The 17,503-nt window shown below is 37.4% G+C and overlaps 1 protein-coding gene across 4 annotated transcripts in view; it reads left to right on the forward strand.

The window, feature by feature from the left end:
* PPP3CC (protein phosphatase 3 catalytic subunit gamma) overlaps positions 1 to 17,503 on the forward strand; it is a 93,590-nt gene that overhangs the window by 25,944 nt on the left and 50,143 nt on the right. For all 4 annotated transcript variants that reach the window (XM_060015143.1, XM_060015145.1, XM_060015144.1 and 1 more), the window contains exons 2-3: positions 16,418 to 16,615; positions 16,952 to 17,076. In XM_060015143.1, the coding sequence (XP_059871126.1) occupies positions 16,418 to 16,615; positions 16,952 to 17,076 (323 nt within the window). The remainder of the gene's footprint in view (positions 1 to 16,417; positions 16,616 to 16,951; positions 17,077 to 17,503) is intronic.

Below are 17,503 nucleotides of genomic sequence, written 5' to 3' on the forward strand. Positions count from 1 at the left end.
TTGTTTTAAGGTGCCTCTCAAATAAACAACTTTGTTCATGTTAAAAGTTCCCCAAGAGGACTTCCCTGGTGGCACAGTGGTTAAGAATCCACCTGCCAGGGCTTCCCTGGTGGCGCAGTCGTTGAGAGTCCGCCTGCCGAGGCAGGGGACATGGGTTCGTGCCCTGGTCTGGGAAGATCCCACATGCTGCGGAGCGGCTGGGCCCATGAGCCATGGCTGCTGAGCCTGCGCGTCCTGAGCCTGTGCTCCGCAACGGGAGAGGCCACAGCAGTGAGAGGCCCGCGTATTGAAGAAAAAAAAAAGAATCCACCTGCCAATGCAGGGGACATAGGTTCAAGCCCTGGTGTGAGAAGATCCCACATGCTGCGGAGCAACTAAGCCCGTGTGCCACAACTACTGAGCCTGTGCTTAAGAGCCCGTGAGACACAACTACTGAGCCCGTGTGCCACAACTACTGAGACTGCACTCTAGAGCCCCAAGCCACAACTACTGAAGCCCATGCGCCTAGAGCCCGTGCTCCGCATCAAGAGAAGCCCGTGAACCGCAATGAAGAGTAGCCCCCCATTCGCCACAACTAGAGAAAGCCCGCGCGCAGCAACAAAGGCCCAGTGCAGCCAAAAATAAATTAAAAAAAAAAAAGTCCCCAAGAGGCCATTTGTAATTTGAAATTTTTCCTTGGTGAAATTATGCCGTTTATTGAGTATATTCATAATCTGAAAATGTGAAGGAAGCAGATCGAGGAGGCACAGAGGAGGCAGAGATTCAGGTTGAGAAAACACCATGTGACCTGCAACGATTGTTAAGGGTGGCACTTTTGCAACCATATGTCTCCAGAAGACATGAAGTGACACCAAAGATAAGCCGTCATCAATTGAGGGCCGATCAGAGCCTCAGCCCCAGCTAGACAGAACTAAGCAAAACACTTCTCAGGATTGTAAGGACTAAGGAAGGTCCTTAGGAAGTTTTAGAAAAATTGACCCAATGCAGAGTTTGCCTAAAGATACTGGTCTAATGAGACCTTCTGAACTTGTCAGCCTTTGGGGCTGGCTGGAAAATACACTTATTAGGTCCTAGTCTGTCCTCTGCCTATGGGCTTCCTCTTATAGATGAATGACACTCAAGATACTGAACAAGCAGACAGATGATAGGAATGCTGTTAATTAGGTAGAAGCCAGATTTCACTCCTGAACAGAACAATCTGATAAGACTGAAAGTCAGAGGACCCACCGTATCACCTTAACCCTGAAGTGCTTGAGAAAATTATTGAAGATCAGGTAACTCACTCTAGTAGGCAGAGTGGCCTTGAGCAGGTGGAAATCAAGTGGTCTCATATGTGCACACTGTTACAAAGTCATGGGTCTCCCTAGAAACAAGGTCAGCTGAAGGATTTATTTATAGTTAAAGAAAAAAAAGTTAGGTTTGTTTAACTTGCTGCAACAAGCAGAGAACTAGAGGAAATAGGGATCTTCTCTATAGGGGGTGGCAGTTAGGAAGGCTACTCATTGGATACTCTTGTTAGATGAAGGACTGTTGTTGGATTTTAGGGTGGAAGTTTGTAATCTGGGCAAGGACTAGTTAGAATTTGTAGACTAGATGAGTTGCTAGAACTCATGAAGTTCTAGTGTTAGATCAGATCTAGTGTCTATGCAGAGTTACTGTTAAATTAGTTTGCCTGAGGTCTTATCTTGAAACATGGATCTGAAGTATCTGGTATTAAAAAGAATTTGAGCTTAGATAGTCTGTGATGCATGCTGTGGTTTGGTTTGGTTCACTTCATCTGTTTTATGAGTCATAGTACAGTTATAAGTTGGGACTTCTGTTTTGATTCTGAGAGGCTGCTGGTGTTAGTTTCTTATGTGTATAAAAGTATATTTGTAATTGTTGAACGGCTTTAGGAAAAAACTTTGACTTCAAGAATTCAGTATTAGTTTTCTATTGCTGTGTAACAAATTACCACAAACTTAGTGGCTTAAAACAACGTTTTTTTAGCTCCTAGTTTTGTGGGTCAGAGGTAGATTCATGGCATAGACTTCTCAGGGCTCAAAGGCTGAAATCAAGGTGCCTACCAGGCTGAGTTTACATGTGGAGGCTGGGGGAAGAATCTGATCTTTAGCACATTCAGGTTGCTGGCAGTTCCTTGTGGTGGTAGGAGTGAAGTCCTTATTTTTAGCTGGGGGCCACTCCCAGCTCCTAGAGTCTGCCTTCATTCCTTGCTCCGTGGCCTGCTCTGTCTTCAAGCTAACAATGGAGAAATTGCACATCAAATCCCTCTCATGCTTCAGCTCTCTGAACTCCTATATCTGACCTCTAAATCCAGATTAAAAGGTCTTCTGTGATTAGGTCAGGTGCACCTGGACAGTCTCCCTATTTTAAGGTCATCTAATATGGGACCTTAATTATGCTTGCAGACTTCCTTCCAGCAGTACCTAGATGATTGATGGAGTAACTGGGAGAAGGTGTGTATATACCATGGACCAGGCATCTTGTGGGGTCTGCCTTCTGCTAACCATAGTGCCTTTGTGTGTTTTGAAGCATAAGCCACAGAATTTCCTCTTTGTCATCTTAGTAACTCTTGGTTGCTTATAGGTGTAACTTAAATTTTAATGTTGCTGGTAAGAGTCAGTTTGGGGTATAGCTCTGCTGATTTGAGAGAAGTCTTATTTATGTATAAAACGGATTAACATAAGGAAAGTTATTGCCAGTGGGATTGCCTTTCTTTTTGCCCTTGGTATCTGTTACTTTTCTTTTAATAAAGTTTTTTATAAAAACTTGGAAAAATGTAGGGCAGAGCAGATAGGAAAAAAAAAAAGCTGTCTGTAGTCCAAACACTCTTGCTTATACTTTCATCCTTTTCTTCCAATTTTTATTGTTCAATTAAAAGAATATCATTATGATCATATAGTGTACAAAATAATTGTATACTGACTTCTTATATACTTTTTTTCTGATTATAAAAGTGATACAGGGTAATCAGAGAAAGTTTAAAAATAGGCAAGTCGGAAGAATAAGATAATTTAGAATCTTGTTACCTAGCACTAATACTTGGGTATATTTCCTTATTGCCTTTTCTAATGCATTATTTAGTCACAATTTAGATCATATCGTATGGATTTATTTATTTATTTATTTATTTAGATTTATTTTTAAACAGAGCTAAACACTGGACCACTTGTCAATTTTAAATAAAAGGTATTTGGCATATTACTCATCACCTATGAGTTTTTTGTATCCTAACCTTTAAAAGTGACTTCTTTAATTCTGTGTGAATTTTAGATTCATAAATATGCCTTTTATTTTTAAAATTTTACGTGTGTATGTACATATATGTATATTTATGATCAGTATCTTATGGGGGAAAAAATAGAGAGGGAAAAAAATAGACAAAGCATTCCATTGTCTGTTCAAATTGACTCACTCCCTCAGGGTCCCTGACAGCTGAGTTTTCACGATACCTTATATTTTAATATTATCAGTGGACCAAGGACATCAGCGTTTCCATTGGCTCTTCTTCCCTCTTGCTTTTTGAGACAAAATACCATGGCTCTGGCCTCCCTGTGGGGAACAGCAGCTCAGGAGAAGAAAATGCTTTGAAAAGAGGTCTTTAAAGAACATTCCAGACTTAGAGAGTGAAAGAGAGCACCTTGTGCCTCCTTTCCCGTCTTCTCTTGGCTTCTCATACTGACTAGAATGCCAAAATGTCTCAGCTGAAGGTGCAGACTGATATTGGGCAGTATTTCCCTGCTGAAACATTGATAGACTGGGCACTTGCTATATGAATTTTTAAAGAATACAGAAAATCATTATTTGAGTTACTTGTTAATGAAAATAGTTTGTTTTATTACTTACTATCCTTCTGTTTTTGAGGAGAGAGGTGAGGTAAAGACAAATATTTTGTTTTGTAATGTTCCTTGCAAAGTGTCCAAAATGTGATTTGGATGTGGTCATCAACCATGTCAAGAATGATTCTATTTTAACAGCGGCATGAAAAAATCATTCTAGAAACACATTTCTTAGGACTGGGAAGGAACTGAAACATAGAATTTGCACATGAGTGGAAATTTGATCTCTGAGTTACATAATCTTCCTGAAATCAACCTAGACTTCTGAGTCTGGGGTTCAAAGTGAATAAAGCTAGACTTGAAAATCTTTGGTATCATGACTTTTGCAGTTTTTTCCTTAATTTTAATTCAACTCTGACTGGGGTCAGCTAGGCTCAAGTGTTTTTGCATTAAAAAGGTTTTTAAAAAATTATTGACGTATAATATACAAAAGTGCACAGATCCTAACTGTACAGCTTGATAAATTTTCACAAAGGAAACATACTTGTGTAGCCAGTATTCCAATCAAGAAAACACAACATTACCTACAGTAAGTGTTGAGGTAATTTTCTTTCAAGAAGGCTCTGTAGGTGATATATTTTCTGAGTCCCTTTGATTTTCTGAATGTCATTCTATGACCTTCACAGATAATATAAAGTATTTGGCTGAGTACAAAACTTACAAGTTACAACCTTTTCTCCTTAGAGTTCTACACATATTCCAGTGATGTTAGAAATCTAATATTCTAGAAAAAAAAACTGTAGACCATCATGATTTAAGTTTCTTCTTTATCCTTATAATTCAGAATTTTTTCAAGAATGTGCCTCTTGATTAGTTTTTCCTGAAATGCAGTGATTCAGTGTGTTTAAGCAAACCTTTCTATATAGCTCAGAAAAGTTTTCTAATTTGTTTTGAGTATTTTTCCTGTTACATTTTTTCTAGTTTAGTTTTTCAGGAATATCATTAACCTCTTATTTTGGCTCTCCATCCTCTATTCTCTGTATGTCATTGTCTCTCACCATTTTCATATTTGTCCTTTTCCTTTGTATTCCAAAAGAACTTTTCTAGTTTGTCTTACATATTATATACTTTATTTTTATCAGTTTCATTTCTGTTCTTTGCTCTCTCCTAGCGTTCTCCTAGAATTGTTACACAGTCAGTTCTGTTGTAATGATTGTCAAAATTCATTGAATTGTATGCTATGTAAAGATGATTAAGAAAAAAAGCATATATCTGATAAAGGACATACTCAGAATATATAAGAACTTTTATCAGTCAATGGAAAAAATATATTGAAGAATTTTTTTTTTTTTTGCCGTACACGGGCCTCTCACCATTGTGGCCTCTCCCGTTGCGGAGCACAGGCTCCGGACGCGCTGGCTCAGCGGCCGTGGCTCACGGGCCCAGGCGCTCCGCGGCACGTGGGATCCTCCCTGACCGGGGCACGAACCCGTGTCCCCCGCATCAGCAGGCAGACTCTCAGCCACTGCGCCACCAGGGAAGCCCCCTGAATAAATTGTTAAATGGACAAAAAATTGGTTGATTAGGCATGTCCCAAAAGGAAGATAGCCAGTAAACAAGTGGAAGCGTGCTCAGCATCACTATTCACCAATGAAATGTAAATTAGAACCACAAAGAGAAGTAGACACTCACTATAATGGAGTAAAATTTAAAAGTGACCAATACTAAGTGTTGGCAAGGAGTAACTGGAACCCTCACACCTTGCTGGTGTGGCTAAAATGGTATAAGACTTCAGTGAACTGTTTGATGAAACCTATGCCTACCCCCCTAACCTTGCATTCCCAATCCTGGGTAAAACGGGTGCTTACATCCACCATAAGACAGATAGAAGAATGTTCATAGCAACATTATTCATAGTGGCTCAGAATTGGAAAGGTTATCTAACACATTTTGCTGCCCCTAGCCTTATTAATGCAGTCGTGCTAAACATGTAGCAATCTGCTTTTAGGTTAATATGTGCTATTAATGAAAATTTATGTAGGGTATCCCCCCCCAATTTTCTAATTTTTGAAATGTTTTTCAAATTTCTTAAAACTTTTTTCTTTAAACTAGTTTGATTTTGGAGCACTAAAAGAAAATTTGTTGCACAGATAGCCTAGAGCACCAATTATAAAAATGCCAACTTTTGGTCTGCATTTAGCCCAAATACTCTTTTATTCTTGGATCATTCTTAAGTTTCATTAATTTTAACTGCTTTTTGAATCTTACACGTTACTTTCCCATTTGAATGGTGCATTTATTTATTTATTTATTGCTCACTGCACTAGTTGCTTGCTCAGATTAACTTGTTAATGCTGTTTCATTTTTTGAATAAATACTAAAGAGCAGTGCTGTTCAATATAACTTTCTGAACTGATAGAAATGTTGTGTATTTATGCTCTCCAATATGGCAGTCACTGAGCACATGAGGTTATTGAGCATTGAAATGTGGTCAGTGCAACTGAGGAACTAAATTTTAAATTTTATTTAATTTTAATTAATTTAAATTTAAGTCTAAATGGCCACATGTAGCTAGTAGCTACCTTATTAGACAGTGTAGCTCTAGAGTTAAGAAGGATGAATTGAGAAAAAGACAAGAATTTAGAATGATATGAAATTAGGAAAAAATGCATTTATCATTTAACTTAGAACATTGGTTCTCAATCTGCACATTAGGCTGCATGTTAGGATTACCTGGAGAGATTTTTGAAACTACCAGTTTCTGGGACACTAATCTAAAACCAGTTGAATCCAGATTTCTAGAAATGGATGAGGGCATTATATTTTCAGAAACTTCCTAGGTTATGCTAATGTACAATTGGAGTTAAAAATCAGTAAATTATAGTAGTGCTTCTTAATGTGCACCTGAACATCTTGTTAAAATGCAGATTCTGATTTCAATATATCTGAGTTAGGCCAGGTATCCTGCACTTCTAACAAGCTCCTGGGTGATTCTGATATTTTTGATCCCCAGACTAAACTTTGAGGAGGAAAGAATTTTAGGATGAAAGGTTGAGCAGGAGTTTACCATATCTGAAATGAACAATTGTCGAATTCAACAGTTGATATCTGGCTCAGACTTAGTTTCTATATGTCTCAACAATGGTGTGTACATAATATATACCTCAAAGTACTTAATTAGAAATTGATGAAGAACCAAACCTTTTCTCTGATCAGTGTCTAGGGAAGAGGTTTTGTTTTGTTTTGTTTTGTTTGGATAAAATAGGGAAGAGCTCTCTGAAGAAGTAACATTTGAGCAGAGAATTGAGTAGAATGAAGGGGCTACCATGGCAGGTATGCAGTGGGCGTGAATGAGGTTCATGGCAACCAGCTCAACAGATAACCCAGCAGCTTTCACCACTGAAATAACAAAGATAAGAGTAGAAGTAAGTGAAATAGGGACCAGGAAAACAATAGAAAAGATTAACAGAATTAAGAATTGGTTTTTGAAATGATTAACATAATTGACAGACTTTAGACTGAGAATAAAAGAGAAAAGACAAATAAATAAGAAATGAAAAAAGGAGACATTACAACTGATGCCACAGAAATATAAAGGATTATAAGAGACTACTGTGAACAATTATCCACTACAAATTGGGTAGCCTAGAAGAAATGGATAAATTTCTAGACACATTTAACCTATGAAGGCTGAATTATGAAGAAGTGGAAAACTCTGAACAGACCAATAACAAATAAGGAGACTGAATCAGTAATCTAAAACCTCCCAACAAAGAAAAGCCCAAGACCAGATGGTTTCATTGGTGAAATCTATCAAACATTTAAAAAAAGAATTCATACCAATCCTTCTCAAAGTCTTCCAAAAAATTGAGGGGGAGGGAATGCTCCCAAACTCATTTTTTTTGAGGCCAGCATTACTCTGATACAAAGGCCAGATAAGGAAACTATAAGAAAAGATAACTGCAGACCAATATCCCTGATGAATAGAGATGCAAAACTTCTCAACAAAATATTAGCAAATCTAATTAACAGCATGTTAGAAAGATCATTCACCACAATCAAGTGATATTTATCCCTAGGATGCAAGGGTAATTCAACATATGCAAATCAACAAATGTGATATACATCACATTAATGGGATAAAAGATAAAAATCATATGATCATCTCAATAGATGCAAAAAAAGCATTTGACAAAATACAGCATCTTTTCTTGATAAATACACCCAACAAATTGCATATAGAAGGAACATACCTCAACTTAATAAAAGCCATATATGACCAGCCCACAGCCAACATCATATTCATCAATGAAAGGTTGAAAGCTTTTCGTCTAAGATCAGGAGTAAAATAAGGGTGCTTACTCTCACCTTTCTTATTCAACATAGTACTTGAAGTCCTAGCCAGAGCAATCAGGTAAGAAAATCAATCAATCCAGGTCAGAAAGTAAGATGTAAAATTGTCTTAGTTTGCAGATGACATGGTCTTACATAGAGAAAATCCTAAAGACTCCACCAAAACAAAAAACAAACAAACTGTTAGAACTAATAAACAAATTCAGTTGTTTGAGGATACAAAATCAACATACAGAAATAACTTGTGTTGCTATACACTAACAATGCAATATCTGAAAAAGAAATAAAACAATTCCATTTACAATAACATCAAAAACAATAAAATACTTAGGAATAAATTTAATCAAGGAGGTGAAAGATCTGTACACTGAAAACTACAAAATTTTGATGAAATTGAAGAAGACATAAACAAATGGAAAGACATCCTATATTCATAGATCAGAAGAATTAATATTTTTAAAATGTCTATACTACCCAAAGTTGTCTGGAGATTCAATCCAATTCCTATCAAAATGCCAATGGTTTTGGGCTTCCCTGGTGGCACAGTGGTTGAGAGTCCGCCTGCCGATGCAGGGGCATGGGTTCGTGCCCCGGTCCGGGAAGATCCCACATGCCGCGGAGCGGCTGGGCCCATGAACCATGGCCACTGAGCCTGTGCGTCCGGAGCCTGTGCCCCACAACGGGAGAGGCCACAACAGTGAGAGGCCCTCATACCGCAAAAAAAAAAAAAAAAAAAAGCCAATGGTTTTTTTCACAGAAATAGAAAAAACAATCCTAAAGTTTGTGTGGAGCCACAAAAGACCCTGAATAACCAAAGCAATCTGGAGAAAGAAGAACAAAGTTTGAGGCATCATACGTCCTGATTTCAAACTATACTGCAAACCTCTAGTAGTCAAAACGGTATGGTATTGGCATAAAATAAAAACAGACACACGGGCCAATGGAACAGAATCAAGAGCTCAGAAATAAACCCTCACATATACAGTCAACTAATATTTGACAAGGGAGCCAAGAATATTCAATGAGGGAAAGGATAATCTTTTCAATAAGTGGTGTTGGGAAAGCTGTATAACTACAGTGCAGAAGAATGAAATTAGACCACTCACAAAAATTAACTCAAAATGGATTAAAGACTTAAACATGAGACCTGAAACTGTAAAACTCCTAGAAGGAAACATAGGGAAAAAGCTGTTTGACATTGGTCTTGGTGACAATTTTGGGGGTATGACATCAAAAGCAAAAATAACTGGGACTACATCAAACTAAAAAACTTCTGCAGAGAAAAAGAAACCATCAACCAAGTGAAAAGGCAACCTACAGAATGGGAGAAAGTATTTATAAATCATATGTCTGATAAGAGGTTAATATCCAAAGTATATAATAAACTCATACAACTCAATAGCAAAAAACCCAAACAATCCAATTTAAAAATGGAAAGAGGAACTGAATAGACATTTTCCCAAAGGAGACATTACAGATGGCCAACAGGTACATGAAAAGGTGCTCAACATCACTAATCATCAGGGAAATGCAAATTAAAATCATAGCAAGATATCACCTCAGACCTGTTAGAATGACTGTTTTGTTTTGTTTTTTTTAATGTGGATACACTTAAAGTGGCCTTTTCTATCACCAATCATCTTTTTTTTTTTTTTTTTTTTTTTGGCTGTACGCGGGCCTCTCGCCGTTGTGGCCTCTCCCGTTGCGGATCACGGGCTCCGGATGCGAAGGCTCAGCGGCCATGGCTCACGGACCCAGCCGCTCTGCGGCATGTGGGATCCTCCCGGACCGGGGCACGAACCCGTGTCCCCTGCATCGGCAGGCGGACTCCCAACCACTGCACCACCAGGGAAGCCCACCAATCATCTTTGAGTAACAAGAACCTCCTCTACTCTTAAAAAGAAGTACTGTAGTTTTATAACCCCTAAATGATCACATTTCTGGATAAATGGCCTTTTGATTCATAGTCAAAAAATATTTTTAACTCTATGCTCGTGTTTTGAGACCCTTTAATCCCTCTGTTAACCCTACTTTCTTGTTGGTAATGATTATAGTTTATAAAATAACATGCCTATATTAAAAATGAAGGAACCAGGAACCCCAAGTGACAATATGAAGAAACCAATAAAGTAGTAACTTGAGCTCTGACACTACTGACATTTTGACTCTTTTATTTAAAAATGCCTATTTAATTTTTTGAACAAATAAAATGTCTGGAATTACTTATTAGCCTTGTAATCACTTGAGTACCTTTTCTTTGAAATTTGAAAAATTGTGCTAAGACATGATTTTGGAAGGATGACAGCTTTATAAATGGAGTATTTAGAGAGGCAACACACAGCCACAGAAATGAAGGGAAACTTCCATGTGTGGTGGTGAGTGGTTTATTTATAATTTGAAAGGATGCAAGAATTGAACCTCTGTGTTACAGTTCAAATACTTCATAGTTTAAAGCATGGATAAGATGTTAGAGGCTACAACTTCAGAGTCCAAGTGTTTAAGTTGTATTTCTTATTAATGAAATCCTGTGTGCCATTAAAGGCAGTTTGAAATGAACTTGTCAGAGATTTGGGTTTAGATTATCATCCACTGTGAAGTGAGAAGTGAAGCCAGTTGAATATCATCTTTTGTATACATTAGACATAAGACATAATAAAATCTCCAAACTTGGGCTTAGAGACATGTATATGCGTAGTATTTAAGTTTTGATTCTAGTCTTATTCTTTTTTTTTTTTTTTTTTTTTTGCGGTACGTGGGCCTCTCACTGTTGTGGCCTCTCTCGTTGCGGAGCATAGGCTCCAGACGCGCAGGCTCAGCGGCCATGGCTCACGGGCCCAGCCGCTCCGCAGCCTGTGGGATCCTCCCGGACCGGGGCACAAACCCGTGTCCCCTGCATCGGCAGGCGGACTCTTAACCACTGCGCCACCAGGGAAACCCTCTAGTCTTATTCTTGTTCCCCCAAATCCACGTTTATCCAAACCAGTGTTACCCAAAAGTATGGTCCGTGGACCAATGTCTGTCCACGAATTGTTACTAACTGCAGTAAATACAGAGAGTTAGCATTTAAAAACTTTTATAGCAGCTTGACATTGGCACAACATCTATGCATGTGATCATTTTTCTAGTAATTTATTTTTATTGCATTTTACAAAGTATAGTTTTCCACTTGTTGATGCTGGGGTGGGGGCAGTTCCAACAGACAGTTTACAAAGCACTACTCTAGATCCTCTATTTTCCACTCAGAAATTCTGAACTCCGTGTATTCATGTGGCCACATAGGGGCTGGGGCAAGGGACATGAAGACCAGTAAACTATGACTATGTGATGACTGGGAATACAGGTGCTGATTATCTGAGATTAGTGAGCATGAGATTTGCCTGGGGTACTTGTTAACCATGCGGAGGTCTGTGTAGATCTCCAAAGATCCTGATTCCACACGTATGAGACCTAAGAATCTGTGCTCTAAACAAATGCCTCTGATCAGTTGATTCTGATTAATTTTGTTTCTGGATACTTGAGAGTAAAAGGAAGCATTATTAATAATTACATCAGGACAAAATAAATAAACCAGGATACTCAGACGTAATGGTCACTCTTGTCTGGGGCATATTTTTTTACACAGACGTTTAAAGTTTACTTGGAAAGTTTCTACTGTTTCCTTTCATTAGCAAACTTAGCTCGATTTCCTTTAGTCTTCTCTGGATTGTGGCTCTTCCCAGTCTTCTGTGAATCAATCTCAGCTAACGTATGTATAGAACTATCCAGTACAAGAAGGGAAATGGAATTCAGGACTCTAAACATAGCTAGGGGTAACTTAGAGGGTGGTAAGACCCACTCCTTTAAAGTTGAAGATTCTTTTATTCTGATTTGAAGGGTATTGATTTTTTAAATAACCCTTACCATTTATGATAAAACTCTCCAGAAAGTGGGCATAGAGGGAACCTACCTCAACATAATAAAGGCCATATACGACAGACCCACAGCAAACATCATTCTCAATGGTGAAAAACTGAAAGCATTTCCTCTAAGATCAGGAACAAGACAAGGATGTCCACTCTCACCACTATTATTCAACAGAGTTTTGGAAGTCCTAGCCACGGCAATCAGAGAAGAAAAAGAAATAAAAGGAATACAATTTGGAAAAGAAGAACTGTAACTGTTTACAGATGACATGATACTATACATAGAGAATCCTAAAAATGCCACCAGAAAACTACTAGAGCTAATCAATGAGTTTGGTAAAGTTGCAGGATACAAAATTAATGCACAGAAATCTCTTGCATTCCTGTACACTAACGATGAAAAATCTGAAAGAGAAATTAAGGAAACACTCCCATTTACCACTGCAACAAAAAGAATAAAATACCTAGGAATAAACCTACCTAGGGAGACAAAAGACCTGTATGCAGAAAACTATGCGACACTGATGAAAGAAATTAAAGATGATACCAACAGATGGAGAGATATACCATGTTCTTGGATTGGAAGAAACAATATTGTGAAAATGACTACACTACCCAAAGCAATCTACAGATTCAATGCAATTCTTATCAAATTACCAATGGCATTTTTTACGGAACTAGAACAAAAAATCTTACAATTTGTATGGAGGCAAAAAAGACCCTGAATAGCCAAAGCAGTCCTGAGGGAGAAAAACAGAGCTGGAGGATCAGACTCCCTGAATTCAGACTGTACTACAAAGCTACAGTAATCAAGACAATAGGGTACTGGCACAAAAACAGAAACATAGATCAATGGAACAAGATAGAAAGCCCAGAGATAAACCCACGCACCTATGGTCAACTAATCTATGACAAAGGAGGCACGGATATACAATGGAGAAAAGACAGTCTCTTCAATAAGTGGTGCTGGGAAAACTGGACAGCTGCATGTAAAAGAATGAAATTAGAACACTCCCTAACACCATGCACAAAAATAAACTCAAAATGGATTTGAGACCTAAATGTAAGACCGGACACTCTAAAACTCTTAGAGGAAAACATAGGAAGAACACTCTTTGACATAAATCACAGCAAGATCTTTTTTGATCCACCTCCTAGAGTAATGGAAATAAAAACAAAAATAAGCAAATGGGACCTAATGAAACTTCAAAGCTTTTGCACAGCAAAGGAAACCATAAACAAGACGAAAAGACAACCCTCAGAATGGGAGAAAATATTTGCAAACAAATCAACGGACAAAGGATTAATCTCCAAAGTATATAAACAGCTCATGCAGCTCAATATTAAACAAATAAACAAGCTAATCCAAAAATGGGCAGAAGACCTAAATAGACATTTCTCCAAAGAAGCCGTACAGATGGCCAAGAAGCACATGAAAAGCTTCTCAACATCACTAATTATTAGAGAAATGCAAATCAAAACTACAATGAGGTATCCCCTCACACCAGTTAGAAAGGGCATCATCAGAAAATCTACAAACAACAAATGCTGGAGGGGGTGTGGAGAAAAGGGAACCCTTTTGCATTGTTGGTGGGAATGTAAATTGATACAGCCACTATGGAGAATAGTATGGAGGTTCCTTAAAAAACTAAAAATAGAATTACCATATGATCCAGCAATCCCACTACTGGGCATATACCCAGAGAAAACCATAATTCAAAAAGACACATGCACCCCAATGTTCATTGTAGCACTGTTTACAATAGCCAGGTCATGGAAGCAACCTAAATGCCCATCGACATACGAATGGATAAAGAAGTTGTGGTACATATATACACTGGAATATTACTCAGCCATAAAAAGGAATGAAATTAAGTCATTTGTTGAGACACGGATGGATCTAGAGACTGCCATACCAAGTGAAGTAAGTCAGAAAGAGAAAAACAAATATCGTATATTAACGCATGTATGTGGAACCTGGAAAAATGGGACAGATGAACCAGTTTGCAGGGCAGAAGTTTAGCCACAGATGTAGAGAACAAACATATGGACACCAAGGGGGGAAAGCCGCAGTGGGGTGGGGGTGGTGGTGTGCTGAACTGGGCGATTGGGAGTGACATATATACACTGATGTGTATAAAATTGATGACTAATAACTTGCTGTATAAAAATAAAATAAAATTCAAAAATTAAAAAAAAAATAACCCTTACCTAAAAACTTAGGACTCTCCTGGAACTTTCTTTTATGCATGTTGTCCCAAGCCAATCTTAATTCCTCTTAGTGTTCCTGGCTCAGCTGTGTCCCATTTCTCTTAGCTAGGCATAATCCCCTTGATCCATTTCATCCTTACTTTCATTTAACTGACTTATTTACTTGTTTTAAATAAATTACAACTGAAGAATTTGAGAGAAAGAAAAAATATCTTTCTAAATTTCCTCCTCAGGAGCTCTTTAGGTTGTTGTCACCTTTACTTACGTGACTTTTATGATATATAAGAAAAACGGGTTTCCTGTTTTGTAAACTGTTCTCTGATTACAACTGAGGTTAGAGGAAAATGATTTTTATTAGTAAGTAATAATACTACTGGTAGAAGTCAAGTAATATCTGTGGATCTCTTGTCTCTCATACTACCTCTGTTATGATACATTTTTGTCAATTCCAACATATTTGATTTTGTATTATTTCATCTTGTTTTTAGTTTTTTTTTTTTTTTTTGCGATATGCGGGCCTCTCACTGTTGTGGCCTCTCCTGTTGCGGAGCACAGGCTCCAGACGTGCAGGCTCAGCGGCCATGGCTCACGGGCCCAGCCGCTCCGTGGCATGTGGGATCTTCCCGGACCGGGGCACAAACCCGTGTCCCCTGCATCGGCAGGCGGACTCTCAACCACTGCACCACCAGGGAAGCCCTGTTTTTAGTTTTTTGACCAATTTCTTTGATTTACAAAGTGGGCAATTAAAAACAATTTAGTAAAAATTTAAGTAAACTTGTTCAGGACTAACCTTCACCCTGTCTTATAGACTCACCAGATGAATGAATAAAAGACTCATCATAATATTTTATTTTTGTCTTATTTTAGATTTAGATTATCCTACTAAAATAGTATATTGATATTCCATATGAATTACACAAATTAAGACTAATTTGTCCTTTAAATTGAGACAGTTTTAAGAGGGAAAGGGGATGCTATTAACAGTTATACTAGGAGAGCAGCTGAAACCTAGGACTGTCCTGAGTAAACTGGGATGTGTATGGTCCCCATCTCAGGATAATATTTGCTGGTTGGATAGCTACTATGATATTTTCAATGGGCTTTGAATAGTCAAAATGAGTCAAATTATAGCTAAGAGCATTATAAAACTTACCATAGGATTTTCTTTACTTGTAAAAAATACAAAATGGAATGGCTAGATCAAGTCTAAAATTGTTTAAGTGCCTGTAGATTTCAACTTGGTTCTTAATAATACTTCCATAAAGCTAGAAGTGGAATAATCAGACAGTAACCACAAATTGAAATGAATCCCTCCTTTAAAACTTATGGTTTATAGACTTTTGGCTATCAGGTCACAGGGAATCTAAAGTAGACTACATTATAAGATAGGTAAAAGAAGAGGTGATAGCCAATTTTAAAATGTCAAAAAAATTTTTCTGTTCAAGTTGCTAATTTACCATGATGTTGTATATAAACTTTATATCCAGTGTACACTGAAGTTAGTTGTTAGAATTTCGAGATTAGAAAACACAGCTAGACCTCCCATACCTATTTTTCTCAAGTTTATGCTCTGTTACTAGAGCAAGTTATTCTGTGAAAGAGCTCCATCCTGTTAGTTGTGTTCTTGTTATTAGTAATATTTTAAGCAACTACCTTTTATTAATACATACGTACGTACATAAAAAACATCTGATTCCCCTGATCAGGAACTGAAGTCAAACTTCCAAGACATGGTTTCATTAGGTCTGTTCTTTGGAAGAAATAAATACCCTTTTAGTGTTGTGATTTATTTTCCTTCATTTTTTTAAACCATAGTTTCATTTTTAACACATTTTCCATAGATAAAAGATACTCATATCATCTAGTCCCTTGTCTCACTTTTAGCTTATCTACTGAATCAACTTCAAGTCTTTCATCTTTATATGTATAACATAATATATACACGCACACACACATATATCTTTTAAATGACTTTAACTGTGGCCTTTTAAAAAATTAGAATCGATCATCTATAATATATAGTATCTTCGATTTGTTTTCCTATGTAGTTCTCGTGCTGTGGATGTGAAATCGTGGTGATGCATTAGGTTTAATTTGTTACATAAAAGTAATGTGTTTATGGTTTTTCTCTATACCTTTAACTGTTAAAAAATTTTTTTTCTCTCTTCCTAGCTGTCCCTTTTCCTCCAACACAGCGGCTTACTTTGAAGGAAGTATTTGAGAATGGGAAACCTAAAATTGATGTTTTGAAAAACCATTTGGTGAAGGAAGGGCGACTGGAAGAGGAAGTAGCCTTAAAGATAATCAATGATGGGGCTGCCATCCTGAGACAAGAGAAGACTATGATAGAAGTAGATGCTCCAATCACAGGTATGAGAAGTATTCGCATGGTGGTACTTAGATTTGAGCTAATTTGAGAAGTGATTACAAATAACCAACTAAAATGTGTGATCATTATTCTAGGAATTGTGAGCAGTCTTAGGGTTGTTTAGTATGTGTTATTCATTGAAGAAATACAATTTAAAATGTCTAATATTTCCAGTAGGACTATTTCGTATTGATAGATTGCCTGCAATTATCGAGCAGTCCAGTCAAAAGCTAGACTGATTTAAGTTAAAAGTTAAACTGTGGTCCTATTGGTGTAATGCCCTTTCTCTTCTAAGACATAATTTTTCACCTCACCCTAGGTCTGTTTTTTTTTCCTAGTATGTGGTGACATTCATGGACAGTTTTTTGACCTGATGAAGTTGTTTGAAGTTGGAGGATCACCTAGTAATACACGCTACCTCTTTCTGGGTGACTATGTGGACAGAGGCTATTTCAGTATAGAGGTAAATATTAAACTGGTGTGTTGGAACTATCATATTATCTTTTTAAAAAAATTTCTTTCCATTCTTCAGTAGAAGAAATTAAAATGAGAACACACTGGCAGAATTTATAAACTTTGTTACTTTCAATAATTAAAGTGATAGAGATACGTTTTAATTGATATAAAAAGAACTATTCCTTTTATTAGCCAGTAAAAATCTGACATATAGAAGGCTATGTTAACCCTGCTTTGCAAATAACTTAAGTGTTTACCAGCCTTTCCTCTTTGTAGATAGTGTACAGGCTGTATATAAATGATATAAATTGCTGTTCACCCTAAGTGGGGTTTGGATTAGCTCACCTTAATTATAAAACTATAAGCTGCTGAGCTACATTGAACGCTTAGATTAACTGCCAATGCTGAATAATCGGGCACTTAGCCTCTTGTAG

Source organism: Delphinus delphis, chromosome 6 (assembly GCF_949987515.2).
Source record: "Delphinus delphis chromosome 6, mDelDel1.2, whole genome shotgun sequence".
NCBI classification, from domain to species: domain Eukaryota; kingdom Metazoa; phylum Chordata; class Mammalia; order Artiodactyla; family Delphinidae; genus Delphinus; species Delphinus delphis.